The sequence below is a fragment of the Balaenoptera acutorostrata genome, chromosome 10 (assembly GCF_949987535.1).
Source record: "Balaenoptera acutorostrata chromosome 10, mBalAcu1.1, whole genome shotgun sequence".
NCBI lineage: Eukaryota > Metazoa > Chordata > Mammalia > Artiodactyla > Balaenopteridae > Balaenoptera > Balaenoptera acutorostrata.
The window spans coordinates 71,700,621-71,716,309 of NC_080073.1; the positions used below are offsets into that span (position 1 = coordinate 71,700,621).

Consider the following 15,689-nt stretch of genomic DNA (forward strand, 5'->3'; position numbering starts at 1 on the left):
CCCGGGATCACACCACTGGTAAAAAGAGCTGGAGTCAGGACCCAGCTCTGTCTGACTTCAAAGCTGGTGCTTTTTCCTTTGCAAGCAACTGGCATAATGAAGGCAGCCATGGGGCAGATCACTGAGGTCGGTATTGACTTGTCCTTGGTATCTGAAGGCGATGCTCTTTTTCATGAATGCCTTTCAGGTGCGGGGCTGGGGCTGAGAAAAAGCCTCAGTCTCTCCCCCGAGTGCCGGCCTGTGCAGACTGCCCTTTCCTAACCGAAACCACGGCCTGCACACTGCTCCCACTGGGCATCTGCAGCTCGCCTGATGGGTGTGAGGAGCTTTCGCTACCCACGTTACCCACGGGAGCCTGGCCCCCCAAGGCAGCCCCCAGAATACCCAGAGCCAGCCTGCTTGTCTCCTTAACTGTGTGTTAGGAATCCTAAGGAAGGCGGTATTGACATTTCCAACCAGGCACCAGCCGAAAGGGGCCCTGTGGGCATCCATGGAGCAAAGGCCGGTGCCCTGCGCGGGAGAAGGCCGTGAATTATGTGGCTCTACCGTGGCAGACGAGACAGCAGAGCCACGGAGGCATTCCAGCAGGTGGCCTTAGCTATCCAACTAAGGATTCGCTCCCTGAACACCCACTCTGGGCCTCCTTGGGCTACACTGTCTCACAGAGCCCAGATCACTCAGCCTCACCTTGTTTCCGAAGTCAAAGTGTCTATTCTACCCAAGATGGATGATGTTAGTAGCTCAATTACCACAATGGTCAGAAGCTCAGAGGCAAAGATTCTGGCTTCCCAATCAGACCGTTTCCTGTTTAATGGCTCAAATTTATTGCCAGCTGGAGTGATCACACGCTGACAGGCACTCAGTGCCACCATGCGTCTTGGTGTTGATCTTGTGTAACACCATCGCTGACCACGGCAGGACTGAAGGGCGTGGTGAATACCCTGCGGACCCAGGGCTGTGGCTGATCATTGCTCGGGTCCCCACTCACCACCGCTGTCCTCCCCACAGGGAGAATGGGGCACTCTCCGAGAGCACAGATGGCCCAGCTTTAGCACAATCAAAATCCTTCCCCATGCCGGTTTGGAGCCTGGACTCTGCTCATGGAAGGCCAGCTGTGTCCCTTCCCTCCTGAGTAACCTCCTCTGCGTCCACTCTGGGCCTCTCTGCCCATGACCAGGCCCCTGGGATGGTGGCCTCTCCCCTTCGGCATTGCTCCCCTCCGCTGCATTCCCGGAGGAGGACGCGGCCCACACAGAGGGTCCGTGTGGACTTGCAAGCGATACAAGGGAGACCCCAGGAGCATCACGCATTCACAGGAAAGATAGTTCTAGTCTCCTTACTCACTTCCCGACCAAGATCACCTCTGCTCAGACGGGAGCTCTCTCCTTCTCCCAACTCTCCACAGTCCTTTCTGCTGGGACCCCAGCTCCATCTCTGCTTTCCGGTCAGCATTCTCTGGTTGCAGCCACTCAGAGCCTGGCACCTCTTTCTGAGGCTCCTGGTACCCTCTCCCCACCCCCTTCAGAGGCAGGCCTGTGCAAAGGCTGCTCCTGCCTGCGTCCAGCCCACTGAGGCCTCCTCACTCCTCAGAAGTGTGCCGACATTACTGAACTCAGGGTTTCTCTACGAGCCCGAGTCCCTCGGCAATTCTACCCTCTGTCACTTTTGCCTCACTGACCAGTGGTGACCACATGTGTTAATCTCAGTGGCTTTTCAGAGAGACATTAGCAGGAAGCTTGGCATCCCTAAAACCCAGCTATATCCTTGTCACACTGGACCCAGCGAGTCTGGAGTGTTCTCAGGATACCTATGACCTGTTGGGGAGGGCAGTTTTCCCCACACCTGTGAGGGTGAGCACAGGCCTTCCTCCTGTGAAAACCACTAATGATAATGATTAGTGGGGTTTGGTCAATTCTCTTGATTGGCTTGTAAAAGAAATTTTAGGACTTCTAGGAATTGAACTGAGGATCCTTAATAAAACCATCTCCCTCCACTTTTGGAAAACTTATCTGCTACTAGCCAATTTGTAAGCCAATCTGTTCATTTGGCAAAATTTTGTTGTATTTCAGAGTCATAAGTGAGTTCAGAAACCGACTACACAGTAGAACTGGCATATTTTCAAAGTGAGGTGGCAAGAGTGGGCAGACAACCAAAATGCTCACATTGATGTTAGAAAAAGGCCAAAAGAAATTTCTGGAGAATTTTTTTAAAGACCCTAGTAGTTTGCCTTCAGCCCACCTTATCCGCGTCACTGGGGGTAATGTGTGTAGAGATTCTTCCCAAGGTAGGGAGGGGGCTTGAAGGAGACAGCTCAGAAAGCTTGATGAGAACCTTTGGGAATCTGTGTGTTCATGGTGTGGTGTGTGTGTGTGCATGATGTGTGTTTATGTGTGTGCATGATGTGTGTTTATGTGTGTGCATGGTGTGTGCTGTGTGTGCATGGTGTGTGTTGTGTGTGCATGGTGTGTTGTGTGTGTGCATGGTGTGTGTGCATGGTATGTGGTGTGTGTGTGGTGTGTTGTGTGTGCATGGTGTGTGTTGTGTGTGTGCATGGTGTGTTGTGTGTGTGTGCATGGTGTGTGTTGTGTGTGCGTGGTGTGTTGTGTGTGCATGGTGTGTGTTGTGTGTGTGCATGGTGTGTTGTGTGTGTGTGCGTGGTGTGTGTTGTGTGTGCGTGGTGTGTATTGTGTTTGCATAGTGTTTTTTGTGTGTGCATGGTGTGTGTGTGCGCATGGTGTGTACTGTATGTGCGTGCTGTGTGTGTGCTGTGTGTGTGCATGGTGTGTTGTGTGTGTGCATGGTGTGTGCATGGTGTGTGTTGTGTGTGCATGGTGTGTTGTGTGTGCATGGTGTGTGTTGTGTGTGCGTGGTGTGTGTTGTGTGTGTTTGCATAGTGTGTTTTTTGTGTGTGCATGGTGTGTGTTGTGTGTGTGCGCATGGTGTGTGCTGTGTGAGTGCGCATGGTGTGTGCTGTGTGAGTGCATGGTGTGTGCTGTGTGTGCATGGTGTGTTGTGTGTGTGCATGGTGTGTGCTGTGTGTGCATGGTGTGTTGTGTGTGTGTGTGTGGTGTGTGTTGTGTGTGCGTGGTGTGTATTGTGTTTGCATAGTGTGTTTTTTGTGTGTGCATGGTGTGTGTTGTGTGTGTGTGCATGGTGTGTGCTGTGTGTGTGTGCATGGTGTGTGCTGTGTGTGCATGGTGTGTTGTGTGTGTGCATGGTGTGTGTTGTGTGTGCGTGGTGTGTGCTGTGTGTGTGCATGGTGTGTGCTGTGTGTGTGTGCATGGTGTGTTGTGTGTGTGCATGGTGTGCTGTGTGTGTGCATGGTGTGTGTTGTGTGTGTGTGGTGTGGACAGAAGTGTGACTCCCCTCAAGAACTCTAGAGGGTGGGGCACGGGCTGATGCTGTGTGAGGAGCCGGGGCACAGTGGCTGCCATTTCTGTGGAAGAAGCACGGGCTCCAGCATGGAGGAGAGTCAGTTAGGGTCACCTGAGATCAGAGGCGTGCTGGCAGATGTGGAACAACCAGCTCTCTGAAGAGAAAAAGCCCTGATCTGTAGTGTTTACCAACGTTTGTGGTGTGACTGAGTTCAAGCCACCAGCACGATGCTCCTGAGTCTGGGGCTGGCAGGAGATGCGCATGGTCAGTGCTCGGAGCCGGCGTGAGCGGGTTCCAGCACAGCACTCAGACCCTCCGGCACACCACTTAAAACTTAGATCCCTTTTAATAAAGCCGCCTAGAGGGACCTTAGGAGAAACAAACCTGGCGGCGGACCACAGGAAGCCTGGGAGAGCTGGGCCTATTCCTTTTGCTTCTCCAAATCCACTCTCCGCCCTCTCCTCTTCTGCTCCTCACCCCAGGAGCCTGCCTGGTAGAACAGTGGGCTTCCTTACCCTCCGCCCTCTGGCTGGACTCAGCCGATGGGGAACATGGGCAGGGACTGGAGCACGGGAGGAGACAGGCTGAGGGATTTCTTTCCCCAGACATCTCTGCAGAGGCCACGAGCTGGATGCACTGCTTTACTGAAGGTCACAGCTCCTATCAGATGGCCAGAGCCTTTCTGCACAGCCATTTCTTTTTTTTTTTTTAACATCTTTATTGGAGTATAATTGCTTTACAATGGTGTGTTAGTTTCTGCTGTATAACAAAGTGAATCAGCTATATGTATACATATATCCCCATATCTCCTCCCTCTTGTGTCTCCCTCCCACCTTCCCTATCCCACCCCTCTAGGTGGTCACAAAGCACCGAGCTGATCTCCCTGTGCTATACAGCTGCTTCCCACTAGCTATTTTACATTTGGTAGTGTATATATGTCCATGACACTCTCTCACTTTGTCCCAGCTTACCCTTCCCCCTCCCTGTGTCCTCAAGTCCATTCTCTACGTCTGAGTCTTTATTCCTGTCCTGCCCCTAGGTTCTTCAGAACCATTCTTTTTTAGATTCCATATATATGTGTTAGCATATGGTATTTGTTTTTCTCTTTCTGACTTACTTCACTCTGTATGACAGATTCTAGGTCCATCCACCTCACTACAAATAACTCAATTTTGTTTCTTTTTATGGCTGAGTAATATTGCATTGTATATATGTGCCACATCTTCTTTATCCGTTCATCTGTCGATGGACACTTAGGTTGCTTCCAGACACTTAGGTTGCTTCCGTGTCCTGTCTATTGTAAACAGTGTTGCAATGTACATTGTGGTACATGACTCTTTTTGAATTATGGTTTTCTCAGGGTATATGCCCCGTAGTGGGATTGCTGGTTTGTATGGTAGTTCCATTTTTAGTTTTTTAAGGAACCTCCATACTGTTCTCCATAGCTGCACAACCATTTCTGTCTTCAAGTTTCATAACTGCTCACTCCCTTGCCCTCTTAGGCCTGATGCTTCCTGCCTTGCTGCTGTTATTACCTCTGGGGAACTGCGATCTCCTTTGTGGTTTCCCTACCCTCTGCTCACACCTTTGTCAACAGGCCTTTATTCAACTCTCTTCACAATAGCTAATTTGAGTACTGCCACTTGCTTCCCGTTTGGACCCTGACCTGTACAGGTAAACAACTGTCCGAATGAGGTGCATTCCCTCGAGACAAGGAATGTGCGGGTGAGGGGCCTCCAGGGACCCGTGAAAGTACCCCAAATGAGCAAGAGTCAGCTTTGAACATTTGCTCGGGCACTTTGTGCCCAGAGAGCACAAAGCTGTGTTACAATGGTACCAGTTAAGTCTGATCTTTACCAACTGCCTTCCCTCCCTTCCTTCTTCTCTCCAACTCCTTCTGGGGAAACAGCTTAGCAGGCTGAGGGAAGCAGTGAGTTAGAGAGAGAAGGAGCTGACCATGTCCCTCTCTTCCTGGCGGTTGGCCTTAGCTGGGGAAAGGGAGGGAAGTCTTATCTTTGAGTGAAATTTGAACTATTGAGACTCTAGTTACAATATAGAAGGACCAATGTGGGTTTCTGTTGTTTTTGTTGTTGTTTGTTTTGCTGGTAATTAACAACGAACAATTGAGTTACTGGGCTGCCCAGTTTCTTCCAGGGGCAGGAGAAGAACTCTCTCCATTGTGAGGATTTATAGAAACAGGGGGAGAACAATAAAAAACAGCCTTCATAGGCGCTTCCCCTGTATTGTTCAACATGCAGGCAGACCATCTGTAGCTGTTAGTCCCTGCCAGAGAATACAAGGCACCTGGAGGAGAAAATGAATGGTGGTAAACCTTCCGTTTTCATCTTTAAGTAAAATGATCCTGACATGAACGGTAGTGAGGAAAATGAAGATGAATTGGAATTGAATTGGGATTCACTTTTTACTACCACTTCTACCAACACAATGATTCCACGAGAACAGTAATTTGTGTTTGATTTCTGAACCGTTGGAATCTAGTCCTTCGTAGAGGTATGGAAATTATTATAAACCATTACAAACACAAAAAAATGTTCAAAGAATGATATAAATAACACTAGTATTTTGGAAAATCTAAAAATCAGCAGTTTGCCACAGCTGCCTTAGACTTGGGCTTTGTTTGAAGCTAGAACGGTTCAGAATTGGTGGAGGCCTCCTTCGTGCCCTCCTCTAGCCCCACCCTCCCTCCCTGAAGGTAACATCACTAGCCTGCTGGAGCTCCATAGCCTTTTCTTCTTGCTTTTATATTCGCGCTCTGTGTCTTTAGTGCCCTGTAAACGTTACTTAGCCATTTCTTGACTTAAGGGGTGGCAGAGTGATCTCTTGATAACCGTTTGTCGGACTGTGCACCTGTACATATGTGTTTTATGAACACATGTCATGTCCAAAGCTCCCATTCCCTCCCCCACGGTAAAAAATATTGAAAATTTTGGAATTTACACGAATGGTATGGGTCCATATATATCCTTCAGCAGTTTTCTTTCTTTCAATCACCATTGTGTTTTTGAGATGTATTTACACTGCTACACGTAAATCTAGTTTATCCATGTTGAATTCTCTAAGGTGTTCCACTGTATGATTGTATCACAGCTCTCGCTCCCTTATCCACCCCCTACGGGGGACCTTTGGGTGGTCTCTTGTCTTGGTTCTTGTTTGTTTGACTGTTTGCTATGATAAGAACAATGCTGCCAGGAGTGCCCCCTTGGGCACACATGTGACACCATCTCCATCTCAGGTGTATGTTCCTAGGCGTGGAATTGCCAGGTGGTGGAGGTCGCATATCTTCTAGATATTGTAGATATCAGATATTGCCAGATTCATTCCCAATGGTTGGTCATAGACTTAATCTATACAATTCACTTCTCCCTGCTTCTCTTCTTTTTTTATATGGAAATTGCTCTGCTCTGCTCTCTGCGTGTCCCCTGCCCACAGCTCTCTGTACAACAGTGCCCTCATGGTTTTCTGAATAGACATCAGTATTTTCAAAGCACCACTTAGAGCTTTTTTGTTGGTTATTTGGAACACAAAGCACCCATCGTTTGTATCTGAGCACAGACGACCCTGGTTTCCTGTTGGTAGGTCTTGCCCAAACTCATCATCAGTTTCCTTGGGGTTTTAGGAAGGTATTACCCAGCTCCACTATGCTTGCAACAGAATAGGTCCTGCAAAACAGTAAGACCTTTTCTGGGCTGAGACTAGCCAAGCACAAGAGAGGACAGATGGAGGAGCCGGCCGTGGTATATTTTATCAGATACATTTTTGCAGATGAAGTCGAGAAGTTAGAATCTTGTCTACTGTGTTTGATTGTTATGGACTGTGTCCCCTCCAAAATTCACATGCTGAAATCGAATCCCAAATGTGATGGTATCTGCAGGTGGGGCCTTTGGGAGGTAATTGGGTCATGAGGGTGGAGCCCCCATGAAGGAGATTAGTGCCTTTCTAAGAAGAGACCAGAGAACTGGCTCAATCTTTCCAGCACAAGTGGACACATTGGGAAGCCGGCAGTCTGCGCCCAGGAGAGGGACCTCACCAGAACCTGACTCTGATCTCAGGCTTCCAGCCTCCAGAACTGTGAGAAATAAATCTCCATTGTTTATCAGCCACCTAGTCTGTGGTAATTTGTTACAGCAGTCCCAACTGATGGAGACATTGGTCAAATGCCTAATTCACTCAAAGCAGCACACACGGTTTCTGCACATCTGCACAATGAAAAAAATGGCTCTGGCAACTGGTAACAGGATCATCAGTGTTCAAGTGCTCAAAGGAATAGACAGCCCCTTCCTGGGGCTTGATGTATTTTTGCAAAGAAGAGTGATTTATAGAGCCTGTGAGCAAATGTGGGTAGAGAGACGTGGTGACTGGGACCATGGTGACCTCCACCAGTTATGCCAACTCATGTTGGTAGCCCAGGACTATGGTAGCTCTGTCTCCAGGGGCTCTGCCCACTGCCTGGGCATTTGGTTCCTGGCACCCAGAGTCAGAGTTCATGACAATTCACTGAGCATCTACTTTGTCCTCAGCTCCATCACATATACACCTCGCTCAGCACTGAGATCAGTCCTGGGGAGTAGATGTTCTTCTCTTATGGACAAGGAAATGGAAATACAGGAAGGTTAATGGGCCAAGGTCACATGACTAGTGAATGGCAGAGGCACCATCAAGCAGGGTTCTCCTGACTCTAGAGCGAGTACTCTTTTTACTAAACCATCGTCGCAGTTCAAGCCTCGCCCCGGGGCTGATGCCCACAGCCTTCCATTCTCCAGAACGGCTGCTGAGGGAGTCTGGAACTACTCAAAGGGTCTGGAGCCTTGGCAACTGGGAACTGGGCAGAGAAATGGAGTGGGGACTCCTTATTACTCCCAGCCTCCATCTTGAGCCTGGAAATTTGGCCAAGGACCTTGTGTCACCGAAGCTGACCCTATATTCACAAGCACCTGTGGATTAGAATCGGCTCAGGTGGTGAGACTTTATCACTGGCCTTACACAGCCACCTGAGTCCTTTTGGAACCAGCTGAGATGCCATCTCAGCCTCTGGGGCAGCTGCTTCCTTTACTTTCTCCCTTACTCCAAAGGGTCAGCATGTGGATCATTCATTTCAGGTAGGATGAAAACATCTCTAACCCATCCAAGCCCTCGCATGTCTCCTCGCCAAGGTTGTGAGTGTTTTCTGCATGTCTTAAGGAACTCTGCATTCACAAAGAGATACAACTGTGGCACTTGACGGCTGAGGAGTGTTAGATTCATTTGTTCATTCAACCAGGGATCTGTAGACGCCCGCTAAGTCCCAGGGACTGTGATGGGCTGCTGGGCACAGGATATCATTTAATCCAACCACCCCCATTTTACAGATGTTGGAACCTAGGCACAGAGTCCCTTAGCTGGTGAATCTTTAAGGCAAAAATCTGATCCCTTAGATATCACTGATTTATTCAGCTAACACTTAGCGAGGACCTTCTGTGTGCCAATCACTGTGCTCGGGGCTGGGGGAGAAGGATAAAAGACTGCGTAATTATTATACAAGGTGATAAGTTCTCTTATAGAAGCATATGCAGAGTTCTGTGCGAGCCCAGGGGAAACTGAGATAGCTCCGGGGAAGGGAAGCTTGGACTGTCTGCCTTGGGAAATGTCTCAAAAAGAGCTGCAAGTTCCGAAGGGAGGAAGATGTGTTCAAAGCTCAGAACCTTTTCTTCAAGCAAAGGCTTAATGACAAAAAGAGAAACAGAAGTTGCTTTGGTTGAACCTGGTGAAAATCCCGGGGTCCTGCCATTTGTACCCTGGGTCCCCTCACCCTCACCCTGTGGTCCCAAAGGGGCCACAGGGTGGCCCAAATGGGTCCCCTAGAGCCCATTTTGAAAACCACTGGGCTGGCTGATGCCGGGAGGGTTGCTCCAGTTGTCTCCATCAGTGGTTCCTCCCCTCATCCTGGAATTCCTGGTCTCACACTGGGTGCTCAGTCTAGTCTGCTGAATAAATTGATGACAGTCTGGCCTTTTGCTTTCTCTCAAATTTGTGGCTCCCGGGCTCAGAATTCCAAAAAGCATTTCAAGACTCAGTCTTAATTTTCCACCAGACGGGAGAAGGTGGCAATGGTGGTGGCCTGTCTTTGGAGAATGGCAGGGACGCCACAAGAGGTCACTGCAGGAACACTGTTCAGGAGAAATGAACTCCCCAGAGCGCCCTAAGCTGGAACAACGAGGTAAAACAGGGAGCCTTCCGGGTCAGTGCCTCTGTCGACCCTCCTCAAGGCCCTGCTGGGGTTCAGCGCTGTCACCGCCAGCTCTTCAGGTCAGGTAGCGTGCACTACCCAGTGGTAATCCAAGCGCCCCACGAGGCATTGCAGCTACAGTGGACTGTTCTCAGGGGTTGCTTCTGCATGGCATGTGGTCAGCGTGGGACTCCCCGGGCAGCCCCAGATCTCGCTGGGCAGTGTCTGCAGCAGGTTTACCCAGAGATGGCCAGAAGTCCTAACCCCTCCCTGGGCCTGGGCTGCAGGCGTGTGTACCCGGAGGAATCGCCCAGTGCAGGGGCCGGGTGAAGGCTTGGGTGAGGGGGGTCTCCAGGGTGGTACAGATTATTTACTCGTCAGTCAGTTAGCAAATGCTGAGGAACTCGAGCTACCGCCTGGGGCTTTCTTTTCCTAAAAGGCCTCATTGACCAAGACTTCCTTGCCCAAAAATGTTCAGTGGCTCAACTGCCTGTGAGAGAAATGTTCGGATTCAAGGCTCTCAGTGAACTGGCCCACCTCACCGCGTTTGCCTTTTCCTGGATTACTTCAAATCAACTCCCCACAAAGTCATCCTCCCCACAAAGCACAAAACAAACACATACCACATACACATCACACACACAATGCACCCCCCCACATACATATACATACACATAACGCACACGCTATATCCACATACATCCCCCTCATACATAGGCATCACGCACACGCTATATCCACACACATCCCCCTCATACATACGCATCACGCACACGCTATATCCACACACATCCCCCTCACAGATACGTATCACACACACACACACACAGAATCAGCCTTCCCCCCCACCCCACCCCAGCACACACACGACAACTATCCCCTGCTCCCACCCTCCTCTCTGTGGTTCTGACTCCTGCTTATTCTTCAAGGCTCAGCTCAGGCCCATGGCCTTGGTGACACCCCCCAGGGGCCACTCTCTCTGTTAAGATCCTGAAGCTCTGATGGTCTGTCCCTCTCACCTGCCACATTTCACATGCTGCTTGGTAGTGCGATGGGCCTTTTAAATTTTAATCACAGGCACTTGGTAGAATTTTGATTGTGAGCTGCAGGAGATCCAGGCCCTGATCAAATATTGCTCAGAAGAGACACCTGAGAGGGAGGGCACAGCCCCTGTTCCTGGGATGGCTTCCCGGGTTCTCTTCCTGCGCTGTGAGGCCGTCAGAGAGCAGCGTTCCTGGAGTACGTCACCTCTCAGTGAGTTATGCGCTAATGTCAGGCCTCTCGCTTTCACAGAGGGTCAATGCGAGAATCATCTTGTTGAACAACATTTCAGTATCTTTTGTAAAACTGCAGTTGACGACATCATTCACTATGTCACTCAGTGTCCTTTACACAAAGGTCCCCACGATAAATTCTGGTTTGTGTTTAGTTCCAGGAGAAATTCTATTTCTGCAGATAAATTAGTTAGTATGCTTCCTGTGGTCAGAAAATGAAAACTGTGTAACTCTGGGTACTCCTCTTTCTGCTTGGTGGCTAGATAAGACAGAGTCGGATTTATTGCCTGTGTGTTGTAATCCGCTCAGCTGTGGGCTCCGAAAGCACTTACTCCTTCTACTTCTTTTAAATGGACTTATTTTATGTTCAAATGTCTCATTACACTTTTGCAAGATGTGTGAGTCTGGGAGTCATCTGGGGAAGCATTGACTTGGCCTGTTTATTGCCTGTGCTGGCTGCCGGGGGTACACAGATTAATTTGACTGCACCCAGCTTTCCAGGAGCTCACATTTTAGCGTGGAGAATAGCTATGGAAATAAATAATTACAAAACAAGGTTGGTGCTTCAGCAGAGGTGCATGAGGCTAAAGGATAAAGCAGACTGGGGAGAAGGGGATGGGCAAGGCTGCATGGAGGAGGTCAAGGCCGACTTGGTTTGGGGCTACAGTGGGAAGAGGACAGTGGATAGAATAATACATGTGTCTAAATCTGGAATTAGATAAAGAGTTATCTTTTTAATGTATATATCCCCTTGTGCTGGCTATGCACCCTTCGAGGGCAGGTACTGAATTCCTGTCCCTCTGTGGACTCCATAATGCTCAGCCTGGGGCTGAGGGCCGTGCAGTGTGGTGGTTACAGCACAAGCTCTCGAGCCGCGTCTACATTTGCATCCTTAGCTGAGCAAAGCTGGGTAGGTTCACCTTAACCCCTTTGGGCCTTAAGTAAAGTGAGGATAATAGTAGTACCTCCCGCACGGGGATTTTAGGAGCTTTAAAGAGGGAAATACAAGTAAAGAGCTTAGAGCCACGGCACATGGGGAAGTACTCAAGAAACGTTTGCTGATTAGTCCCAGCTGCATCACTGACAACATTTTACCACGCCGGGGAGCTAGCACAACAGAGAGGGAAAAACACACACAGCTGAATTCAGCAAAGCACTCTCAACTCAGCCAGCTCGATCTAGTTCGGTTAGTATCACTTCCAAATGATGCTTAATTGAAAAATAATAGTTTTATTGTTTCCTGAAATAGTGTGCGGGAGTCAGCCCTGCTCTAAGTCCACCAGTAACTTGTTTGTTGATGATATTCTTAGAACTGGTCATTGATGATTTTCTTAAGGAACCCACCCCCTCCAGCTCTGGCTGTCACATCAAGGGGGCCCACTGGGCCCAATGCTTCTCTTGCCCCACTCTGTCTCCGTTGGTTTCCCTGGTCACTGCCTTTCAAAAGGACCAGGGTCCTTTGGGTGGGCAGTGAATGCAGGCAGAACCATAATGTGGATTTTCAGCCGGGAAGGGGAGTAGAAGTCTTCTTGAGAGCAAAGATGTTCATGCACAGAATGGGCCTTTCCATGGGTGCTTATCTGTGTGCCAGTGGTGTGGTGGGAAACGTTTAACAACTAGCTCTCTGGGAAAGAAAGCCCCAGTTTATAATAGTATTTGCCCTTGGTGTAAATACTCCCACTGTGGCTGATTTCAAGCTGCCAGTGTGATGTCACTGAGGGTGGAATTGGGAAGAGAGGCACAGAAGCACACCGTGAGGCAGTGTTTCCAGGACACAGATGCAGTCACTGTAAATAACCTCATGAGCAGAGATAGCAGTAAAATGTAGTAAATTAATCAGGAAGTGATACATTTTGAGTATTCCCCAAATTCCTGACATGGTGACATGCTCTCCTGATGTGGGCGAGTGCCTCCAGCACGTCACTGGATCTGGCCTTCTTTCATCAATCTACTGTCTCTTCCACACGGGGCCTCTCACCTCACCATTTAGTCTTTGCTTTACGAGATTACACTTCTGCAAATTTTCTTGGCCATATGTCTACTCATACAAACAGAGACATATTCTTATGCAAAATACATGAGAAAACCTCTCCTCCTCAGACTTACTCATTACTCCTGACCCCCCTAACCCCTCAAAACCCCAGACTCAACCAAGCGACCCCACCTGCACTTTCATGGAAACTTAGGAACATGTAGGTAAAAGAAAGAAATAATATCAAAGGGAATACTTGAAATGGAGGGTGACGGAAAGTAGAGAGGAGAAGAAGCAGACAAAGAAACAGAACAGAAAGGGGGAAGGAACCGCAACACAAACAAACCCACAGAAATGGAAGGGTGAGACCAGGTGTAGTCACTGTCTCATCCCTGTACTGAAGCCCAAACTACAGAACGTCAGGAAGCCAAATACACCGAGTGAGTTGTTCTTGGTCTTACAGGAGCCGTGGGTCCTGGCCTTCAGCCCCAAGGCTAGTCTGAAGGGCAAGGGTTAAGGCAGGAAACGGCGCTGTAAATAATCTGCTGCATTGAGAGCTTTCTCTCAGTGAGAAGAAGTCCCTTCTGAAATGTGTCCCTTGGGACGCATTGTGCACCGGCGGGTCCACAGCCCCATCAGACAAGCTCCTAAGGCATCTGGATAGCAATGTGGCATTTGATCTCAAAATGGCAGCTGGGAGATGGTAACACTTCTTCTCTAATTGGGATAGTATGCTTTTAAAATAAATAGGTATTTCAAATGCTCTTAATTAGACTTTCAGCCAAAGTGCTTTCTATTTGAAGTTTGCTGATTACTTCAGGCAAAGTTGGGCCCTGCTGCACCTGACACCTGCTATACTTCAGAAGAAGGCTCCCAGAGAGGTGAACACAGGAATTAAGAAGGAGCCTGCGGTTGAAGAGACAAAGCAGGGTTGGGACGGGGTGGGGGGCAGAGAGGATGGAGCACCTCTTGCCCCGAAAGCCATGGAAATGACTCCCCAGGCCCTAGAGCAAAACCGCCCTTGGAATTACTTGAGTGGTATTTTCCACATCATTGTTTCTGTTCAACAAGCATCATGAAGACTGAAGAAGAGACGAGGTGGCAGCCAGCGCTAGGGATGACTCCCTCTCCGGTGACCTGCATCTCGGCATAGGTCCCCACAGAGGTCCCTGAGCCCTTCCCAAGCACGGCACTCTGAGTTAGGGCCCCGGGCAGCCCTGGCTGTGTGCTGGGGAAGGCGCTCCGCAGAATCCTGGCTCCAAGACCCTGCCCAGGCCTCTAGCAATGCGAGGTCAGGCCCAGCACATCTGCCTGACCCCTCAGTCCCGGGGCCAACAGGGAAAAGCTCAGGCTCCGTCAGTGTGTCTTAGGCTTCCTTGTTCTGTATTTCTGATGTAATCAGTAGTTATTTGATATTATCATTGTTCTGACCAAAACTAAACAACCAACCTTCCCCATAATCCAAGTTACTAGGCTCAGATGGATTACCCTCATGACGCTGGGGCTCTACTCCATTTACCCCCAGAGATCCTGTGCACAGGATTTCTCCAACTGCAGGTCATTCCAGGGGCCAGCCCCTCTCAAGGGGAACCCCGTTGTTCGGAACACATGAATTGCTTATTTAATCAAAGCTCTAGAAGGCTTGATCCCAGGCTAGTGGGAGAGGATACGGGGGGCCCTGCCCAGGAGCCCTGTTCCACCAGCCTTCCAGGGAGCTGCACACTCCTCCTGGGTGACTTCTTTGGGTCACATGTCACAAGGGGGCATTTTCTGCAGATGCCCACTGCCTAAAAGGTGCCCAGGCCCTCTCACAATATCACTCTGTTGGTTTAGTGTTTGCATTATTAATGTATGAAGTGGGCCCATCATTGTTGTGGGCAGTAAATTGCATGGGGACCAAGAGCGCCCAGTGTGGACTCAGAGACCTGGTTCAAGTCCTAGTTTCAACACTTACTAGCCTGTGACCTTGGGCAAGTCATTGAATCACTTTCATCTGGAAAAGGCACTGCACTCTTAGGACTGTTGTGAGGATGAGGAGACGTGCACATAAAGCAGTGCACAGAGATAGTTCAGCCACTGGTAGCTGTTTTCATCACCAACCGTTACTGCTGGGATGAGTTAGTCGTGGTTCTAGAAAGCTCCGAGTAGGACCCTGAGGAGCTGGAACATAGGGGGTGAATTTAGGTTGGGGTGTGGGGTGGAAAAGGTCAGAGGATGAGGCAGCAGCCGGGAGGGTTGGGTGCCAGGTGCTGACAGCCGGAAGCAAGCACACAGGAGGGGGAGACTGGCCCCAGAGAGGAGGGGCGTCCCAAGAAAGCTGAACTGACCGCAAAACTCCCCTCCTTTAACCTTCCCAAGGGTTCTGGATGGGTTGTTGTTCAGCTGGGCGTGGGCTTCCCAGACCAGGTCAGCCTGTATTACCTTCCCTGTCTGCCTGCAGGCTCCACTTTGTACCCACCTAGAGCTACTTGCTGCACGTGCCGCTGGGTGATTTCTTCCTTCAGGCGACCTGTCAAAGACACAAAGGAAACCACTGGTGAGTCTCCAGTGGGCTGGAGGAAGACGTGGCCTCGGAAGCAGGTGGCGAGCTAAAAAAATTAGGTAGAGTATGAAAGACCAAGCAAGCATAGCCCTGCAGGCCCTGGATGTGTGGAACAAGAGGCTGCAAAGGCTGGGGACATGGCATGTCAATATAAGCACACATTTCACCTTTGGACTCACTATCTGTGGGTTCAGTTATCTTAGTATGTCACTCATAATCTTTGCTAGGGCTACAGTCTCTTAAACAGTTCTATGTGTCTATTATTAATGAAGGGGGAGGCAGGATTTGAACTTTTAATAATTT

General features: G+C 49.5%; 1 protein-coding gene across 1 annotated transcript in view; it reads right to left on the bottom strand.

The window, feature by feature from the left end:
- Nucleotides 1-15,689, bottom strand: part of KIF6 (kinesin family member 6) — a 399,233-nt gene that overhangs the window by 26,271 nt on the left and 357,273 nt on the right. Inside the window, exon 16 of the mRNA XM_007197919.2 lies at nucleotides 15,303-15,353. Within this exon, the coding sequence (XP_007197981.2) occupies nucleotides 15,303-15,353 (51 nt within the window). The remainder of the gene's footprint in view (nucleotides 1-15,302; nucleotides 15,354-15,689) is intronic.